Source organism: Elephantulus edwardii, unplaced genomic scaffold (assembly GCF_000299155.1).
Source record: "Elephantulus edwardii isolate Elephantulus edwardi_28Jun2011 unplaced genomic scaffold, EleEdw1.0 scaffold00133, whole genome shotgun sequence".
Lineage (NCBI taxonomy): Eukaryota > Metazoa > Chordata > Mammalia > Macroscelidea > Macroscelididae > Elephantulus > Elephantulus edwardii.
This window is the reverse complement of record NW_006399883.1, coordinates 6,106,508-6,127,484: the sequence shown is the minus strand read 5'-3', so window position 1 is coordinate 6,127,484 and position 20,977 is coordinate 6,106,508. Positions and strand designations below refer to the sequence as shown.

At 46.1% G+C, this 20,977-nt stretch overlaps 1 protein-coding gene across 1 annotated transcript in view; it reads right to left on the bottom strand.

Moving 5' to 3' along the window:
• The window catches only part of UMODL1 (uromodulin-like 1), a 100,955-nt gene extending 80,538 nt beyond the window's left edge, over positions 1 to 20,417 (bottom strand). The window contains exons 1-4 of the mRNA XM_006894044.1: positions 20,342 to 20,417; positions 15,321 to 15,563; positions 5,078 to 5,239; positions 2,622 to 2,746 (exon numbers count right to left, since the gene is read on the bottom strand). Coding sequence (XP_006894106.1) covers positions 2,622 to 2,746; positions 5,078 to 5,239; positions 15,321 to 15,563; positions 20,342 to 20,417 — 606 coding nt within the window. The remainder of the gene's footprint in view (positions 1 to 2,621; positions 2,747 to 5,077; positions 5,240 to 15,320; positions 15,564 to 20,341) is intronic.
• Positions 20,418 to 20,977: the final 560 nt, after the last annotated feature.

Sequence of the window (20,977 nt, the reverse complement as noted above, 5' to 3'; positions counted from 1 at the left end):
TTTAGACACACATCCACATCCACACACTCACCTTCCCACATAAGTACATTCAGTCACACAATCACACACTCTCACAAACACACTGATGCACACACATCCATATAATCGCTCACACTCAGATGCATGTAGACATACACACTCATGTATACACACACACACAGATATATACACAGGCTAACATCCTCACAGATACAGTGACATTAAAGATATATACGATCTAAAACAAAAACCACATCCCCACAATCACTCACTCTCAGATACATGTACACATATATACAGGCTCACATGCTTACATACACAATGACATGCACACACATACATATAAAGGTACACTCTCAAACATGCACACATATAGACTCACACAACCCACTGCATAGTCACACCATGCTCCATTCTGCTTTGCAGAAAAGGATTTCTACAATTTTTTTTCTCTGGTTTTTTTTTCTACAATATTTTAACACTTAGGAGCATCCCAATAAAAGTCCTGCCAACCAGAATTGCAAATCTTTCTTCAACACCAGCCAAGCCCAGGACCTTCACCAAGCACCCTCACTGATGCTGTGGGTCTTTTGTGGCTGAAAAGGAGAAAACAGAGCTGCAAAGCCAAGCCACATTCTTGCGTTATATACATCTGATTTTTTGATTGTTGTATTGATATTTCTCTCTCATTTCACGAAAGCTCTTTTAATTTCAGCCTGATATTTTGAATCTCAATCCCAGCAAAACCAGGTGACTCAGTATCCTTGCAAAACAGATTTGGCCAACTGATCCTTAAGTCTCTTTTGGGTGCAAGAAAGGTAGTTTGAGGAGAGAGCCGAAGTCCTTCTCTTTAAATATTTACATAAACAAGCTTTAAACATTTTCATGAAAAGATATAGAATTCATAATTTAAAAGAAAGAAAAGAGATGTCGATTTCTTATTCAAGAGCAGGACCAGACTTTCCTGTCATCATTTATCAGGGCTCACCATCGGCATCCTGCGCCAGGCATGGCTGCTCCCTTGAGGGGGCAATAACCTGGTCAGAGAAGTGAAACTTAACACCTGTGAAGAGATAGCACGTGATACTGCGATGCCAATAACCAACCTCACTCAAACCTCCACCTCTCTCCTTCTTTCTCTATTTCTCTTTCTCCCCTTTCTCTCTCCTTCTTCTGTCTCTCTTTCTCTCTCACACACAGTGCCATGGAGTCAAAACAAATTCATGACTGACCCTCCAGTGGGTTTTCTGAGGCTGTAAATCACATGACAGGAGATTGTCTATTTTTCTCCCTCAGAACTGCTGGCAGATTTGAACCTCCAGGGAGCTACGGTGGCTTAGTGGTAAGGAGTTGCACTGTCAACCCAAAGGCACATGATTCAAATCCACCAGCTGCTTCCCAGGAAAGTTGGGCAGTCACCCCTTATGATTTACTTAGAAAACCTATTGGAGGGTCAGCTATGAGTCAGTTCTGACTCAACAGTACATGACAATAGCTTAACCCTCACAATCATCCTCCCTATCGGAATATACTTATAATGGAAAGGATCCAGGTGAAAAGACAGGGTAATGATGGGCAAGGTCCAATGATGTTTGACTTTAAAAAACATAATGCATGGGAATGAGTGTATGAAACACAGTGTGAATGAAGAACAGTGTGAAACACAATGTATATAAACTTTGTAAACAAATCAATTTTTTTTAAAAATGTAATTTTTTTTTTAAAAAAAGGCAGTAACTAAGACACAAAGAGTTATCCAACAACACACTGCTAGTGAGTGGAAGCGTGGAGACTTGAACCCAGGCAGTCTGACTCTAAACTCTCGCTGACCAGGTGGGAAACTGTCAGCAAGCTAAAAACAGCTGATGTCACTTTTCCCCGGAGTGGTCCAGGAGGCCTGCAGGCCGAGGTGGGCAGAGGACTTCTCGCACAGCTATCCTGAGCAGCAAGCAGCCCAGTCGTGGTGAATGTGTGTGCCTCCTGTTTCTAGCACACATCAGTCGTGATAACAGGAGGGGCCATGAGACAGACACCATGACAGCCAGCGGCCCCTAGGAGCTGAAAGTCAGGTACACAACTACATAACGTGTAGAGCCCGGTGCTAAATGAAAATGTGAGTCTGAGTTCAAAAGTTATGAAACATTTTAAGAGAAGATGGCAGGGCACTCAAGGTGGCAGGATAAGGGCCCCCTTTGAGTGTGAACCCTGAAGAGGCTACTGTCGAGGGGGCACCTTAGTGTGATGAGCAGAACCCTGACCATTACTGTGATTCCCGAGACTATGGTGACACCCAGTGTGTGGGACCATCCTGGCTGCACACCGCTACTAAGACATCAGGACTCGTGAGCCATGTCAACCATCGCTGTTCTCACCTAGGGGTGGTTTTACTTGATGGAGAACAAGCAGCAACATCTAGAAACATTTTCAATTGTCACCATTTGGGGCTGTGCCTGAAAGCTGGTGGGCACAGGCCAGGATGTTGCTAACCACTCTCCAGTGTAGGGAACAGCCCCTCATGACAGAGAACGATGCAGCTCAAAGCATCAGTCGAGTGAGGTGGAATATTCTGTCTAGAGCTTTTTTCCCCGGTGTTCTGATCCCTCTCTGAACGTGTGCTCTGCAGCTCCTACATAGACACCTACCATGGAGTACAGGAGCCTCACGTGGTTCAGCAGCTGCGGGTCCACGTGCTTGAGCTCCCTGAAGTCCATTTTCACCAGCACCATCACATTGTACCAGGAAGTCGTCACATTCCTCTCCAGAGATTCTTAAAGGCAAATGCTGATGGTTACAAGTTCTGAGAGAAGTCAGTGCCCTTCAGGGGCCCCAGGAGTGGAGGAAAGGAGGAGGCGACTGGCAAGAAGAAGGTATTTATCTCCTACAGGAAGAAACCTGGCCTTGTGAGAAGGGCCTCACTTCCTCCGCTTCCTGCTCTGAAAACTCTGGAAGCCGCTGGCCTGGGGTCAGAGATGGACCTGATCTCACAGAAATACACTTGGGATACCCAACCTATGATGTAAATTTAGACAATGCTTAGTAATTTATCTATGCAACACTATTCAATAACTTAAAAATTACAAATATTTTATAACCTAACCATAAACATTGTACTATAATTCCAATACTATAAATAAGAACTAATAAGTAATGTTAAAGAATTTAAATATGCCTTTAATTTAATAATTTTACATTTAGAGATATTACTCAATTATTTAAATATCATAAATTATCTCTAACAATTTATTACAAATAATCTCTAACAATTTCACTATTGTTAATAACTATAATGTTGTTGTTGTTGTTGTGTGCCTTCAAGTCCACTATGACTCATAGCGACCCTTTGAACAGTGTCTCTGAACCTTGCCCTATACTGATTCAACTGCACTCAGACACACCTGACTTTTTGCCACAGTCACTGTGTCAATCCATCTTATGCAGCGTTTTTCTGTCTTGCATTCAGCTCCCTCTACTTCCCAAGTATGATGTTCTTCTCCAAAGACTGGTCCCTCCAGGCAACATGCCCAGAGTATGTCAAATGGAACTTCAAAATCCTTGTCTCCAAGGAGCATTTTGGTTTCACTCTCTCCAAAACCGACCTGTTTGTTCTCTCAACATTCCGTGGTATGTTCAATATGCTTCTCCAGCACCACAACTCAAAGGCCTCATTTCTTTTTATGTCATCCTTAGTCATTATTCAATTCTCAGACGCATACCAAGCAATTGAAAAGATTATCACCTGGATCCGGTGCACCTTATTCTCTAGACTGACATCATTCCTCTTTAGCACTTTGGAGAGGTCCTTGACAGCAGATTTTCCCAATGCAACTCATCTTTTTATTTCTTGACTGCTGATGCCAAGAATATTGATGTGGATCCAAGCAAGATGAAATAATTAACAACTTCAATCTTTTCTCTTTCATGATACTTTTTGCCTGTGGTGAAAATTTGTTTTCTTGACGAGATGCAGTCCATATTGAAGGCAGTAGCAGTCTTTGACCTTTTTGCAGCAAATGCTTTTAATCTTCCTCAGTTTCAGTGAGCAAATTGTTTTGCTGTTGTTGTATGCTGTCGAGTTGGAATTGACCCATAACTGACCCTCCAGCGGGTTTTCAGAGGCAGTTAATCTCACAGGAGGAGACAGCCCATCCTTTGTCTGCATTGTTACTGTTATGTGCTGCCAAATTAATTCTTACTTATCATGATCCTATGTGATCAAGCAGCTCTGTGGAGTTTTCTGTGGTCCTCATGAGCAGATCACTAGATCATTCTCCTGTCTCTCTCTCTCTCTCACTGACGTTAAGTCAGAATCAACTCATAGCTGACCCTCCACTGGATTTCTGGGGCTGTAAATTGCCAGGGAGGACACTGCCCATCTCTCTCAGAGCTGCTGGTGAATTTGAACCACGAGAGAGGTGCAGCCTTTGGGTTAGTCGTACAACTCCCTGTGGACTACACCGTCAGACTCCCTGGGAGAGTTCAAACTGTCAGCCTTCCAGTTTACAGAAAACTGTTTCTTAACTATTGCACCATCAGGGCTATTTTTAATAAGTGAATATTATATTATAAATTATATCTGATTATTTAAATGTCACAAATATTATCTTTCATTTTAAACTTCATATATTGTTTAGACACTTTTTTTTATATTCTTTTTTTTTCCTCTCCAGAAATTGGCTCTGAACATTGACAAACTGTTCTCCTGGATGCAGCACTCTTCTCAAGGACAAAACATTCCAGACAAGGCAGATGCACACAGGCTGGCCTGGATTCCAGGTCCCTCTAGGCTGCAGGAGTCTTCTCTAGGATCATGTAAGATTTATAATAACATCTTCACCTTCCAAAAAACCCCTGGGGCCTCCTGGGACTTCTGTGGAAAAGTCAAGAGTCTTCTGCCTCTGGAGCACTGTCCCCCTGTCCCTCTGAGAGATGTAGATAAAAACACCTCTCAGAATCTGCTCAAATGCGTAACTTCAACTCTGGAGGACATTCACTCCATCTGGAACCCATCCCACCAACCCTCCCCTCCCAGAAGGGCCGCCCTCCCACAGGAACGTTCACCCCACCTTAGAGACTTTAAGTGACTGTGGCTGTGGCCTACCTGGGGGTGCAGAGTCCACGCATTGATGGCCCCTAAATGAAGGGCAGCACTTCTGGAGCCCAGGGCAGTCAGTGTCGAGGGTACAAGGTGAGGTGGACAGTCCCAGTCCTGCTGCTGGGCAGACACCAGGCCTCGATGCGAACTCCCTGGAGTGGTTCAGGGCTGGGGGACAACACAGTGAATGAGGCTGAGGACCTCCTGCATCAGATCTGTCCACAGTGTCTGGAGGGGTCGTGTGGGGTCTCCAGGCTGGGCCTCTCAGCCCACTCCTGACCTCACGGACTAAATCAAGTCCAAATCAGAGTAACCCTGCAGGACAAAGTAAAGCTGTCCCACAGGGTTTCCCAGCCTCCAATCTTCATGAGAAGAAAACCCTAGTGGTTTAGTGGATAGAGAGCTTTACTGCCAACTCAAAGGCGGGTGGTTCTAATACACCAGCCACTCTGAGAGGACTGTCTCCTCCCGTGTGAGGTACAGCCTCTAAAACCTGCTGGAGGATCAGCTACTGTAGTAACTTCCAATTTGACAATAATGAATTTTAGTTTCATGGGACTTTTTACATCTTTGTAAGAAGGAATTCTGGTGGCCTACTATCTAACATCATGCTAATGAGCAAGCGTAGCCAAGTTTTAATCTACCAGCAACGAACGACACTGAAAAAAATGGCAATCTCCTTCTCAAAAGATTTACTGCCTCACAAAACTGGTGGAGGGTGACTGTGACTTGGAACTGACTCCACAGCAGTAGCTTTAATCACTGTGGGAGAGACCCTGGTAACACGGTGCTTAAAGTAGTTGTCTGATCAATGAAAGATCCATGATTTACCCTACCAACAACTCTGTAGGCCAAAAGATCTAACAATCCGCTTCCATAAAGCCTACGTATAAAAACAGCCAAAGCCGCCAAATCCACTCTGGTCAACTCAAAGTGACTCCAGCTGCTCCGAAGTGTTTCCAAGGCAGTGGATCTTTAAAGAAGCAAAGCGCCCCATCCTTCTCCTGCAGCACACATGGTCGGTGTGAACTGCTGGCATTTCAGTTGGCAGCATGGTGTCTTATCACCGCCCCACCTCTCGCTAAGATTGTTGTCGTTATGTGCCATGGAGTCAGAAGCGACTTCTAGCTGACTCTCCGGTGGTTTTCAAAGACTGTAAATCTCATGGGAGGAGATCGCCCATCTTTCTCCTGAGGAGTTGCTAGTGGATTTGAGCCATTGTCTTTTGTTAACAGCGCACTTCCTGACTCATGAGACACCAGAGTGAGTAACTATAGGCAGTTCTATTCTAACAGCCACTATGATGCAGAATCAACGTGACAGCACACAACAACAGCGATGTGCCAGTGCTGTTTCCTTAGCTGTGACAAATGTGCCACGGCCAATAAAATTCAGTGGTAGGATCCTCGCCCTCCTCGTGAGAGACGCAGCTGATCTACCTCACGTGCAGTCACCCCCTCAGCCAGGGGAGGCTGGTGTGTGGCTTCAAACAGGTATCAAGGGATCTTCCAGACGAAGACAGATTAGAAAGACAGGCCTGGTGACCAACTACCAAAACTCACAAAGGTCTCCTCCACACCGATCGTGGAGGCGGCCCAGGACCACTAGTGCTTCGTGCAGAGGGTTCCGTGAACCCAAGACTGACTTGGACCATGAAGGGCGCTTGGCCTAGTGAGCGGGGAGTTGTGCTGCTCCCAAAGGTGGCACCCCTGTAGCGGTTCACACCCACCAGCCGCTCCCCAGGGGAAAGATGTAGCTCACCTCTGAAAACCTGCCCGAGGATCCACGATGACTCAGTTACAACTCGACAGTAATGAGAGAAAAATGAAGGATCCTAACACTAGGGAAATCTAAGAGAAGGGTACACACAGGAACTACCTTTATTAAGTAGAGTATACTCTGAAATATACTCTAAACTCAAAAAGTGCATTTAAATTAAATAAAAATGTAAAGAGAGGTTAATATTTCAGAACCTCTCCAGTGGTTGCCTTATTATGATTTATGAGTTAGTAAGCTGTGTGAAAGGATTGCCTAGAGGTTGTGCTGAAAATCTGGAATCTTTCAGTAGGGTGTTTGGGTAAGGAATTGTCCAGAGATTGTAGTTTTGTTGTTTTTTTTTTTTAGTTTTTTTTTTCTTTTTGAGATTGTAGTTTTAACACCTTTTTTAAAAAATGTGCAACAGTGAATGAATATTAAACAACAAAAGTGGACTGAGGGAGGGGGAAGGGAAGTGGAGGGAGGTAAATGTGCAACAGTGAATGAATGAAAATCAACTTCTCTGTAAACTTTTGTTAAAATCACAATTAAAATAAGAAATTATGTTTAGAAAAGTGTCAGTAGACAAACTAAAGAAAGAAAACCCAGACAGACCATCAAAACAAAGAGAAAAGAGCTTCCAAAAGTATTTGCCTAACCACAGCAGAAGTGTTTTCAAGTTAAAATTCATAATCTTTATTTAGTTGCTGCTGAACTGGCCCATTACCAACACTTGAAAAGAGCCAGCAATTGCATTTGGTAGAAAGTCAAAACCTTTTTCCCCCCCCCCCCCCCCCCGGCCCCCCAACTCCCTCAAACAATGAAACAGAGCAGCCCATTGCCTGGCAACCCGACCAGCTCCACCTCCGCCAGGCAACAGCTGGAGGTTTCTACTTGAGCAAAGCATCAAAGGCTCTCTAGGGACAAGGAATCTGATCAGCTTGGGAGTTATGGTCCCTAAACCCATAAGGTGTTGTGAGGATAACAAGTGCCCAGGGAAAATGTCTAAATTGCAAACTCCCCTTCCCATTTCAAGGTGAATAAACTGGCTTCATGAGTCGGTAGAAATGCTTGCTCTGCTCTTGTCCAGCTGCTTCAATCAGTGGCCTTTCACATTTGTGACACCTCAGAATATTCCTGTGATACCTCATCACAACATTCTGTGCCTTATCTGGAAACCCTGGATGACAGAGTTTGAGATAAAGATCTCCCCTCTGAGTCAAGAGAGAGAAAGAGCTTTCCTCTAAAGCCAATAACCAGAATTCACACTCCCAATCGCCTGAACTTGAAGAAACCAATCCCTCTCATTTAGACCAGACATTTGTGATATTTCTTTTATAATTACCCTAGGAAGCTAAGACAAAAGATGCTACTGTGGTTTGATATCTAAGACGCAGAGTTCTCCTACTAGGAATTGATCCTGAGGGCTCCTTAGAGACCAAGTTGGTGAAACTTCATCTCACAGACTTTGGGTATCTTCTCAGGAGGGGGCAGAGCTTGGGAAAGGACATCATTCTGGGAAAGGTGAAGGGTTAGAGGAAGAGAGGAAGACCCTCAATAGGTGAACTCACACACACACACAAAAAAATGGGCTTGAACTATTAGAACCTCTACTAGGAATACCATTGCTTTTTAATTTTTGACTCATGTACTTTTAACTTGTTAGTTAAATTTGTGTCTTCTAGGCTGCAACAGTTCCATGATACAGTTTCAAGGATATGAACATGTACGGCTAAGTACAACTGATAACAGTGCATTTAAATTCCAAACTCAATCTCCACAATAGTCTACATGTTTCCTATGGCCAAAGGGGCCCTTTAGAGTAGTGAGAGAAGATCTTCACCCTGAAACCTATAGCATCCCTTTTTAGCAGGAAGTAGCTAAAAGAATACGCCATCCCCTTTTCCTTATGAATCAGGGTGAAATCTCTCTCAGGGAGGAGTGATAGGGAATGGCAAAGGACACACTGACAAAGGAGATTAATCAGAACTGGCTGTGGCAGTGGGACAATTAAAACAGATTTTCAAGGGGGGAAAAAAGAGGAACGAACTGGGGTGGGGGAGGGTAGAGAAAATAGTGCAACAATGAATAAATGGAAACCCAAAATCTCTGTAAATGTTCATTAAAATTAATAAAATTTAATATTTTAAAAAAATGGGCTTGAATATGTCGGAAATTGTGAGGTTGGTGCAGGATAGGGTGAGGTCCAGATATGTTATACACAGGGTCCCTGTGATTCATTGTCACCTTGACAGCACCTAACAAGAGCAAATAATCCATATTGAACAAAGACACCTTGTTGTTGTAGTTGTTGTTGTTGTTGTTGAGTACCATCTAATCTGAATTGTCCCATAGTCTACTCTGTGGTGAGTTTTCAGAGGCAGCAAACCACCCAGGAGGAGATTGCACACCCTTCTCCTGAGCAGGAGCTGGTGGATTAGAACTGCTTGCCTTTGGGATTGCAGCATAAGGCCTCCAGAGTTCTCTTACAGATACCTTACAGCAGTAAATGGTGCAGATTGTGCACAGCACTACTTGTACCAGACGATGTTCATCCCAATGCTGTTTATAATAATGGAAAATTGGAAACGGCTACCTGTCAACGTGGTAAATGGTAGGGGATTGCTTAATCAACGTTGATACATCCCTAACGAGGTCACTGAGTCACACTACACTGCAGTCTTTATCGACATCAAGAGATGCACAGAACAAACTGCTAATTGGGTAAGTCAGCTACACAAGATCTTGAACAGGATGGCCACACTCTGTAAACACGTGCACTGGACAAGCACTAGAAGAAAATGTTATTAGCAGTCGCCTTCAGTCTATCCCAACTCAGGGTGGCCTGTGTGTGCAGAACAGAATGCTTCACAGGCTTTTTAAGTTCGTGGCCTTCCAGACACAGATCCTCAGGCCTTTTCCCAGAAGCCTCTGTGTGGATTCAAACTACCAGCCATTCACACCATTTTCACCCAGGGACTCCTAGAGAAAGAGTTCTCATTGCCATCAGAACCGACTCACAGCTGACCCTGCGTGGGGGGGGGGGCAGGGTCAGAACTGTAAATCGCACTGGAGGAGAGTGCCCGTCCTTCTCCTGAGGAGCAGACACTTGCCTTTGGGTGGGCAGTGCAGCTATATACCCAGTAAACCACGAGGGCTCCCAGCAGTTGCTATTCCTGGACAGCCAGCTTAAAAGGAGCTTCTGATTACTTGCATTTGTCTGTGTTTCCAAATTTCTGTTTTAATTTTTGTAATTAGGAGAAAAGGTGAATTTAGATAATGTATGACTCTACAAACTCTCTAAACTCTATAAATATACAGAAATTATGTTGGTTAAAGAACATAGTTCTGTACAGAAATGATGTTAGTCATAGAATAGAGTTTAGGTCTTTTGTGCAAAACTTACTCTCAGTTGGATTTGACTTGACGAGACTTGACCACTGCTAATGAGACTAGTGCTGTTATATCTGGAGGAACACTCTTATGCTTTGTACATCACTCTTTGTCAATGTGCAATATGAAGTAACCTGGGTTTGCAGTGATGCTGAACCTTGTGTCATTGGGGTATCAAATACCAGAACAGCTTCCCAATGTGGACAGTGGTGGAGCTCTCAGTTGTAAAACAGGTTTGGAAGGAGGAGTTTCATCCACTTCCTAAACCACATGCCTCCAGAAACTATGAACTTGGAGAAATGACGATAGTTATGGAAAGGCATTAGGTCTTTTGTTCATAGAGTCACTATGAGTCACGCTCAACTCAACGGCAATCAACAACAACATTACATTTTCTGTAATTTGATATGATCTATTCTTCATATTCTGTCATACTCAACTCAACAGCACCTAACAACAATGTATGACTTATGATAGAGGTTCAAATGCTGAATTTAAAAGTTGAAGGACATTTACACAAAAACATCACCTGTGTTCTTAGAATTTTCTGCTCTTCAGCAGATAATTTGCTATTGAGTGGAGAGATAAAGGAGGGAGTCTGATGCTTCTCTGCTGTCTGGGGGACAACACTTCACTTTAGTAACCATGACAGTCCTGTGCACAGGGAAGACTGCCGATTTTGTCTTTTGTCCTTCCCTAGTCTTCAAGACAATCCCTGAAATCCACCTGCCTGGCCTCGGTCCTGCCTTGTTGTCTACAATTAGACAGGCAGTTCTCAGCTGGTCACTTACCACTGTTCCACCCAGCCAGCCTCTCTTGTGGCATCTCCAACTGAGCCTGAATGAAATACTAAAAATTTGTTCAAAACATCTCTGTGAGTGGAGAGAAGGTTGAGCTGGTGGTGTTCTGGCAAACCAACCCTTACGGTCAGGGGAGCATTGTCCAGTATTAGCCAGTACCCACCAGGGCTGCTTAAGTTACAAGTGTGACATCACTGACCATGGGCCTGGGGTGAGACGCTCATGGTTCACGGGAGTGGACTGGCTCCACCACCCCTGGTCGTGGCCTGCACCGAGCTTTGGCACCAAACACAGACATTTCCAAGGAAGAATTCCAGCATGCTCAGTAACCCAAAACATTCCTTCTCCTGTTCCTGCCACTATCACCACCCCAGCTTATTAAAAAACAAAAACAAAAACAAAAACACCCAACAAACCACAGTTGCCATGAAGTTCTTTCTGACTCATAACAGCCCCAAGTTGTCGGAGCAGAACTGCTCTAGAACTGGTTTTAACAGTGGAGATCACAGCCTTTCCTTCTGGGACAGACCTTCTAAATGAACAAAAACTTCCAACTTCTCAGCAGCTGAGCCTGTTAACCATTTGCTCCACCAAAAAGAAATAAATAACCAGAATAAAATAAAATCCCAAAAGTCAAGACCCAAGCTTGTCGCCAATGAGCTGACTCTGAGGGTTCCCCATGAGTGTCAGTGTGGCTCGCTGCTGAATGGGGCTGTCAAGGTGGAACTTTGAGAAGAACATCTCCAGCACTGTCTTTTGAGGCTCCTGGGGGTGAACACAGAGCAACCACTCCCTTCATTAGCATCTGAGCACTTAACCACTGGCACCTCTCCCCTCAAATGCCACAGAACCATCTAACCTGAGGTAGAGCTGGATGAGCTGGAAGCGCTCACAGCCTGGGAGTCAGAGTGCTCAGTGCCCAGCCTGCCTCTCTTGGCTTTGTGGTCATGGTCAGGTCCCACCACTCTCCCAGTGTCCCCTGCATCCGCTGAGGCTGAAGGCAGGAGGAGCGCTCCACACAGCCTGTGGCACAGAGCTCCCTCAGTCACTCACACTCGCCCTCTTCTCTCAGCTCTTTCCTCTGTCCTGGGCCCTGTCCACTACCTCACATAGCCATTAGAGTGACCCTCCCGTCCCCAGGGGACTGGGGTGCTCACACTTCAGGAGGACTGGGGCCTGAGGCATGCCCGCCTTTCTTTGGGGTCATAGTTCAATCTCTCTAGAGAGGCCACTGGCTGTCCACACCATCCTTCATCGTGTCCCCTCCTGGTTCCAGTGACACTATCACTGTGGCCGCCTCCCTCCAGGAACCAGGCTTTTCCCTGCCATGGGACCCTCTAACTAGAATGTTTTAATTTTTGCCCTCCCCTCACCCTGGAGAGTTCCTAATTAAAGACTCCCAAGCTCTAAAAATAGGGCTGGTCTGTAGCAGGAAGTTCCTGTGGCTTGATTATAAGAGATAGAAGGATAAGGGGCAGATCATGGGGAGACCCCATCCCAGTTATCCCTGCCACACAGCAGAAAGGCTATTAGACAAAGTGGGGTGTCTTACAGGAAGGTCAGAGTCCTGGTGGAGTCTCTGGGTGTTGGAATGGTTATTGCATTTGGCCACTAAGCAAAAGAAGAAAGTCTGGCTTCTACTTCCAAAAGATTGTTCAAAGTCAAACCCAAAGTTGTGGCTGTCTAGTAGATTTCAGCACACACTGATCCTCCACTGAGGTTTCAAGGCTGCACATTTTTAAAGGAGCAGACGGCCTCGGCTTTCTCCCAAAGAGCAGTTAGTAGTTTTGAACAGCTGACCTTTCACTTAAGAGTCCAGCATGTCACACACTACGCCACCAGGGTTCTGAGAACTCTGCAGGCTCGGTTTCCTCTGGCACACATGGTGTCACCACAACAGGTTCTGGTAAACGTCTCCGCACACGAAGGGCTACGAGGGTGTGCAGGAGCCGGGGTAGGTCAGCCACTGGTCAGCACGTGCTGGAACCACTCCCAGACCTTTGACCATGACCTTATGCACCTGAGCACAGCTGGCAGGTAGGAAGAAGTGTGCCAGGCAGCCCAGAACTGGAGTCTCTGCTACAGCTGCCTGACTGCGAAGCCCCCATACTTGATACCAAGGTGTGTGTCCCAAGGTCATAGCAGTGGGTGCACCCCAATATGCACCCACCAACTTCCCTCCTCAGCAAAAGAGCCTGCTCCCGGTGCAGGTGACAGCAAAACTGCAGCCTGGACTCCAGTCCTTCACTGGTGTAGTCACAGGGGGGCAGGAAGGGGGTGTTTTAGATCCCACGCCTGGGGTCGGCAGCAAGGGACAGAAGGTAAAGATATGGGGAGCCTCTCCCTGCAAGTGCCCTTTAGAGAATCATCAGAAACAGAGAACAAGTCCAAGTAGTGGGGTCCCAACTAAAATAAAATCAGATAAACAAAACAGATGCTTTGCTATCTGTCCTCAAGTCAACTCTGGCTCATTGAGACTCCATGTGTGTCAGGACAGAACTATATTCCACAGACATTTTATGGCCAATTTTGTAGGGAAAGTAGACTACCAGATCTTTTATTTGTTCTTTTTAAGGAGTCTCTGGGTGAATTTGAATCTTCAGTCATCTGGTTACAGCAGCATGGCTTAACACTTTACACCATTCAGGAATTCCTTACATCAAACTACTCAAAATGGAGCAGTTTCCATGGGCCTAGCCCTCTCTCTGGTGGGTTCAATAGAAAAATATACTATTTCCTGTGCCCTGTGACTATGCTCAAGGTGACTCAAGGTGACAAGGCGCTCTGCAGGGTCCTCACTGACAGCCTGAACCACAGGACACCTGCACCCCAGGTCTGGGAAGGAGGTGAGGAAGAATGTCTGCTATTTTCTTGGTCTCAGGACACAGGGGTCACCTGGTACCCCACAGCATGCCCAAAGCTTGACACTCTGCTTTGGAAGCAGCAGCCCTTATGTCCTGAGGTAGAACACAGACACCTCACTTTCCTTCCACCACAGTCGGGGGCAGGGAGGGAGCACCAGCTGACTATATAGGAGCTTGTTTTAGGTCTGATGTTAACTTAGAATCAATACTCATCACCCCTCCCACCAGCAGACATGTGCAAGCTCTCATCTCTGCTCCTGGAAACTTTCAGCCAGAAAGTTCTCCTCACACCTGGATGCTCACTGGTACAATGACCCCAGGAAGCTTATGGGAAATGGCCTTCATACTCAGTGAAGACTGATGGTTCTGCTGTGGGACCTGAAGGTTCAGGCAGGGGCCCAGGCACCCCTTCCAACTCTTTCACATGTTGTTGTTGTTGTTTCTGTGTACCATCAAGTCAGAACCAACCTGTAGCTGTCCCTCCAGTGTGTTTTCGGGGGCTGTAAATCTCTCGGGAGATTGTCCAGCTTTCTCCCCTGGAGCAGCTGGTGGTTTCTGCAAGGGTTTGAGTTATCAACACAATCTTTCACCTCTAAACCACCACACTCCCTTCATTTTCCTTTATTGGTGTTCAAAAGAGGATTATATTTGATAAAATATTCTACGTTTAGTGTTTAAAATCATGGGGAGTTTCTAGAAAATCAATACCCAAGCTACTCTCCAGACCAGTTACGTCCCATCTCTGAGGGCAAGGCCCAAGTACTTCCGGGTTTCTCAGCTGTCCAGAGCCTTTAGTGTGACCTGAGAACCACTGCCCCAGAAGACAGGGCTCAAGTCGACCCCACCTTCACCTACTGAGGCTGCCTCAACATCTGGGAGCTTGCTAGAAATGCAAATTCTCCTCAGGGTAGACATATTTGAGTTATAATGAACCACACATAAAACCATGTCGTTTTTGTGTTTGGGGACATCTTATTGTTAGTAGCATGTACTACATACAGTGTTGACACATGTATTGCGTTCTCGGATGTTCATCCCCAGCTGTTCAAAGATTAGATTTACAAAGATACTGACAATGAAAGTCAAAAACAATGAAAACTTTCTAAAAAAAGAAATATTAAACCTGAAATCAGAACAAACCCGCGAGGGAGTCATCAGAATACGATTCTGAGGGGACAGAATGGGAACCACCCTCCCTTCATGCCTGACTCACTGAGACAGAACTCTGGAGTTGAAGCCCCACAGCCTGTGTTTTACCACACTCCCCATGGGGTCCTGATGGACGTAGGGCCAAGTCTGAGAACCAGCGTTCTAGAAGGTTCTAGCTCTTTCTAGGCTAACAGAAGTGCACAGTGACTCTCTTTGAGACTCCTCAGGAGTCATGGGGAGGGTGGCAAGCCAGCGCTCCTCCCAGCCCCACCCAGCCCCAGAACTCACGCAGGACACAGTAGAGGCCCAGCTGCTCGTAGCCCTGGCAGCAGTCGGTCACGTTCCTGGTCTCAGGGACCTCCATCGTCAGGTACCGTGTCCTGTAAACGGTCTTGGGGCACCGCTGCCACGGGATCCACCCCCCACAGGACGTGTAGGTCAGTGAGGAAGACTGGAAGGACACGACCTTCTGGACATTTTGGGTCACTCGGTAGTTGCACAGCTGGTAGCTCAGCAAGGAGAGGCCTTTTTCTAAGAGGGAGGACAGAGGAGCCAAAGAAAGAAACAAACACTAGAATTAAATCAATAGGAAAGGTTCAATTCCCTTCTCCAAAAGCAGGAAGCACTTGGCAAACTGCTCAGAACCTGCCCATCAGCCATCTCTCCAGAGCTTGTGTCTCCAAGCACTCTGAAAACACCATTGTATTGGTGTAAACTAGAAAGAATAGAGCATAACACAGACCTCTGTGCTAAGTGATCCTCTCCTGCAGAGACTGGAGCTACCTTCTCAGAACCATCTCATGCTTCTTATGACCCATCAGACACCATTGAGTCCCCCTGACTTTCCAGGCACCTCTGGGTGGACCTGAGTCACCAGAATCAGCACCACCTAGAAACTCCCCTCCCAGCCTAATGTCTGACTGACAGCTGAAGCAAGAACACAGACTTGAAACTAGAACCCAGGGGCCCATGACCTCTGCTGCCTGGGGTCTAGTCCCCCAGGCTGTGGAATCATGGTGCCACAGACTCACCATTTGGGAACTGAATCTGTAACAAGCCCTTCAACAGTTAACCCCTGAAAGACTACTGCATACTGGGCCTGGGGGATGACAAGACCATTTTTGAGGTCAGGAAATAATAAATGAATGTTGAAAGCAAGTGTGAGGAGATTTACAGATGACGGAGTTTGATTAGACAGTATCTATTGCCAATAGAGAAAGAGGACACAGCTCCCTCTACTCACTACCTTCTCCTCCACCTACAACCATTGTCAGGAACTAAACATTTGCCATCTGGAAACCTGCTCATGCTGCATAAACACACTTCTCCCCTTCATCAACCTGATCACATGGTTCCCAAGATTCTGTGGCACATAACACATTCTCCAGCCTTGAGCCGCATTGTCATTAACTGTCCTCCGAGTAGTTGCTGGGGTTCCCCATCTCCCCCAGAAGTTTCTATTGCCTTCTGAGTCAGGAACTATGAACTGTTCTCCCTTAGCCTCTGGCTAAGGGCTCTCTGAATTTATGGGCTCAGTGTAAATGAATAAACAATGTTATTTTACTTGTATTCCTCATAATATATATTGAATGCTAGCCCTGAATCTATAAATGTGATTGATCTGTTTGGAAGTAGGTTGTTTCCCTTTTGTTAAGGGAGCTATACTACAGCAGGAAAAAAACCTCTTTACCTTTGAGTCTGAACCAGCCCCTAGCTGAACCTCCGCTGGGTCTGAGCCTATAGACTGATCACACAGGAGGAGACTGCCCATCTTTCTTCCTCGGAAGGGTTTGAACTGCCCAAGAGGTTCGGCCTTTGGGTTAGCACCATAACTCCCTATGGATTATGTCATCAGAGTTCCTGTATTAGAGTACAGTGGGTCATAAACCAGGTTCTGGATTTTAAAGAGACACAATAGACAGAGATATTGAGGAGAGAGAGGTCACGTAAAGAGAGAGCCCCCTATAAGCCAAGCAGCACCACAAGGAGGGACTGTGCTTCTTTAAAGCCAGCACGCCGACCTGAACTTCTGGCTCCAAAACTGGAGGATAAACTCCTGTTCTCTACAGTTACCCAGTCATGGTATTTTTAGTTATTGCAGCACTAGGGGACTAGAGCAAAAGGCTTTGCAAATCTCACACATTTTCCAATATTCAACGTCAGAACTCTGTTGTATATTAAATTGTGTTGTCTTCCCACAATATATGTTGGAATATTAATCTCTATACCTATAGATTCAATCTATTATAATGCAATTCATTTACTTTCCATAATACCATCTGTATCATATAATCACAGAAGATCCTCAGCAAGATGGGTTGGCACAGTGACTGTCACAAGGGGCTCCGGCATATTAGAAATCCTGAGTGTGGCTCAAGGTTCAGCTCTGTGGTTCACAGGGTTGATACAAGTCATAGTTGACTCAACGGCACCTAACAACAATGACAACAGCAACATAATCCCTCAAATAACGAGCGCACCAGAGTAGAGGAGCTGTAAATCTAATCCCTTCTGAATTTTAAAAAGAGCAGATGAGATACAGAGACGGGCCTACATGCAGAAAAGATTGTGAGGCTTGTCAAGGAAGCCAGGGCTGACAAGGAGTTACTGACAAGGAGGGAACTGGTGTGGCCGTGACTCTGACAAGGCTTCCAGCCACCGGGACTGGGAGAAAATACCTTTCTGTTGTTTGATGTCATCTATTTGTGAAATGTGGGTTAATGCAGCACAAAGAGACTAGATGAGTGCAAGTTTTCTAGCCAGCACCCAGTGAGGAGGGACTCAGTCAAACAGCTGGTCTCCCAGTGAATAGCTGGATTTCTGTGGAAGGCTCTGTGAGGGGCTGCAGAAAGGGCAGTCACAGCATGAGCAACGTGTTCACCCCCTTCTCCAGGACAGTAGCTCTGAGGATTCCATCCCTTGACTTCACACAGGTAGGTGAGTCCAGGCACCACCCACCTATGGGTACAGAAACCTGGGGGGGCTGTTAATTCCAACACTACACCAGGCAGGTGGTGAGTTTTCATGCTTCCCTGATGCAATCATTCCACAAGTAATAAGGGCTTTGCCTCAGGCGCTTGCCTGGCCACCCTGTGGGTCAGCAAGGACTCGCAGCAGGAACAATCCCCTGACATTTTGGTAGATTACAAAAAGGTAGATTACAGAGAGCTTTGTGAAGAAAGGGAGGCTCCTCCTTATGTGGGTGCAACAGAATATACTTTCTCAGAGCACAAGACAGAAACTCATCAATATTTGGATGAAACTGAGGAAAATGGGCATACTGAATATTGTCACTATTCTAGTGACCACAGAGCACAAGACAATGCCCGAGGATGTCAGCAGTGAGAATGCAGTGAGCTAGGTATGAATGCTTTGTGTTTCACCTTGGGATGAGGTGCCAGCACATTAATGAAGCTTACAGATCCTCAGCTCTAGAAAACCATCGTGACTCCACAAGGTTCCATCTGATCATTAACAAAAACCTCCTCCAGACAAACACGCACAGACACGTGCATACACATACACAGTCACACATATACACACTTGTGAAGATTTACATGCATACATGAAGCATACCCACAAATATACACTCACATATTTGTGCACACACATACACAATATACACATATACACCCCTTCATGTACAGATAACACACATGTGCGTGTCTATACAAATACGCACACGTCTCCTGTGAGACTGTACTTGGAATCTATGTGGTTGACCCTGTTCTTTATAAGTACCAAGGCCATGCTGTCCTCTGCAGACCTGACTTCTTGGCAGAGGCCAGCTCCTTCCACTCAGCCAAACCTTTCAGGAACCCTCAGGGCAGTGATAAAGTGATAGAGTCCTGGGTTCTAGGCCAGAGATGGGAAAGGTTTGGAAGACGTGTGAACCCTGGGGCAGACAGACTCAGCGCCATGCACAGCAGTACAAATGCCTTGACATTCTCACCACCCTGTCTCATCCTTTGTGAGCTATTGCTTGTGCCTTGAAATAATAGAATTAAATGAAATCAGTGTAGCTCCTGGCACAAAGTAAGAATTCAGCCCACACTCTACTGCTTTTGTAGCTAAGAGCAAAAAGCTGTACAGCAACCCTGATGAATCCAGGTGATGCCTGCTGCTCAGAAAATGAGGGGCCATTAAGTTCCTTAAGGGTTCTGTACCTTAACCATATGCAGTTTTGCAACTGAGCTGTGTGCTCTACACACTACTTACATCACAGGAAAAATCAAGGCAACATAAATGGCAATAACTTGATAGACAAGGAGATGTTAAGTCGGAGCAAACATGAAGCTGACTTTAGAACCACATGGATTGCTTTGAATTCCCAACTTAAATGTTCAAGAAGAAATTATTAAGAGGAGATTTATGATCTCAGATCCCTGACATCTGAGGTTTCAGAAATTCAGCATGGCTTTTTGAAGCTACTGTTACCCAGACTTTCGGGTGCATGAATGCATTGAGCCCTGTACTCTCTCATCAGCTCCTTCTTTCCCAGTGAGGAAGCAGGGCACGCAGATCCCAACACTGCACATCCAGTTAGCAGGGTTGCTGAGCACTAGATGACAGACCCATGACCCTGGAGAAAAGACATCCAAGCAAGGACCAAGGGTCAGGGCCTCCGTGGTAATTCTGTTCTTGGTGAGCTGTGTTCCTTGACTGAGCACTGCTGTACAGTCTCTATAAAATTGTGGTTTCAACCTCCAGAGGTTCAGGAGAACCAGGACTCTGAACTTGTTTGCTGCTGTCAGTGTGGCCCCATTGGGCCTGTGACCTGTGGGCCTCAGCTTCACTGGGAGAAATGCAAAGCTGTAGGCCCCAGGCTACCTGCTGACTCAGAGTTTTTACCCCTCTGCCCTCAAAGTGACCTCAAGCTGGAGGAGTTCTCTTCCTAAGAGCCAGCATGTTCCCCTGTACCACCTTTGGGATCTGTGACTGTGAACACTACCCACTTTCTAGTCATAAAGAGGTTTGCACACAAAGCAATAGGAACCACCTCTCAAAGAACCTGTGACTCCACAACGTTCCATCTAAACATTATCAGAGCCCTCCTCCAGACACATGCACACACATACAAAACATGCGCACATAAGAATCACAGACACACGTATACAACACACACACACACATATTCACCTATGCATGAGAATGTTCACAAAAATGCATACAGAGCACATTGCACAGGCACGTATGCATACACACATGCACGCAGTGCACACACATACGTACTCAACACTCAAACACACAGCCACACCCAGGGAGCCCCCATCCCTAACGAACTTACCACCCCAGCCTGAGCCCCTCACCTGTGAAGCCACTGGCCTGGCTTGGGCCCACCACACTGAGCAATGCCAGCAGGCCCAGCCCAAGGGTCCTGAGCATGGTCTAGGGCAGCGTGGACTCCAGGCCTCCACACAGTGGTCTCGGCCCCTCCTGAGCACAGAGGCCTGAGCTGCCACCAGTGCCAGAAAGGGCCCTTGTGATTGCTGTGTCGCTGCCAGTGGCAATGGCTTCAGAGGGAGCTCTCCCTGGGAGCCGCCCCTTATGCCCGCTTGTTAGCACTGCTGCTGCCACAGCCTGGGCCCCAGGGGCACCTGCGTGTCACAGCCTATTCTCACTTTAAACAGATGGAATCTTTTAGGAAAGGTGAGTACCTTACAGTCCAGGCCCCACCTTGAGATCCCATCTCGTGGTTACGCAAAAAAACACACTTCAGCCCCAAATCCAACTCCCTCCATCAAGCATATTCTCTTACCAGACGGTCCTGAGCTGGCAGGAGAAAGAAGGTGAAATCAAAGTGGTTCATCAGACTCAGATCAGAAATGCACTTACAAACAGTTGTCCAGAACAGCTCAAGAGCCAGGAAGATGTTTGTACGCCTGACCCAGTTAATCCCTCCTGAGGTCGGAGCTGAGGGCGACAACATGGGACTCACAGGCAAG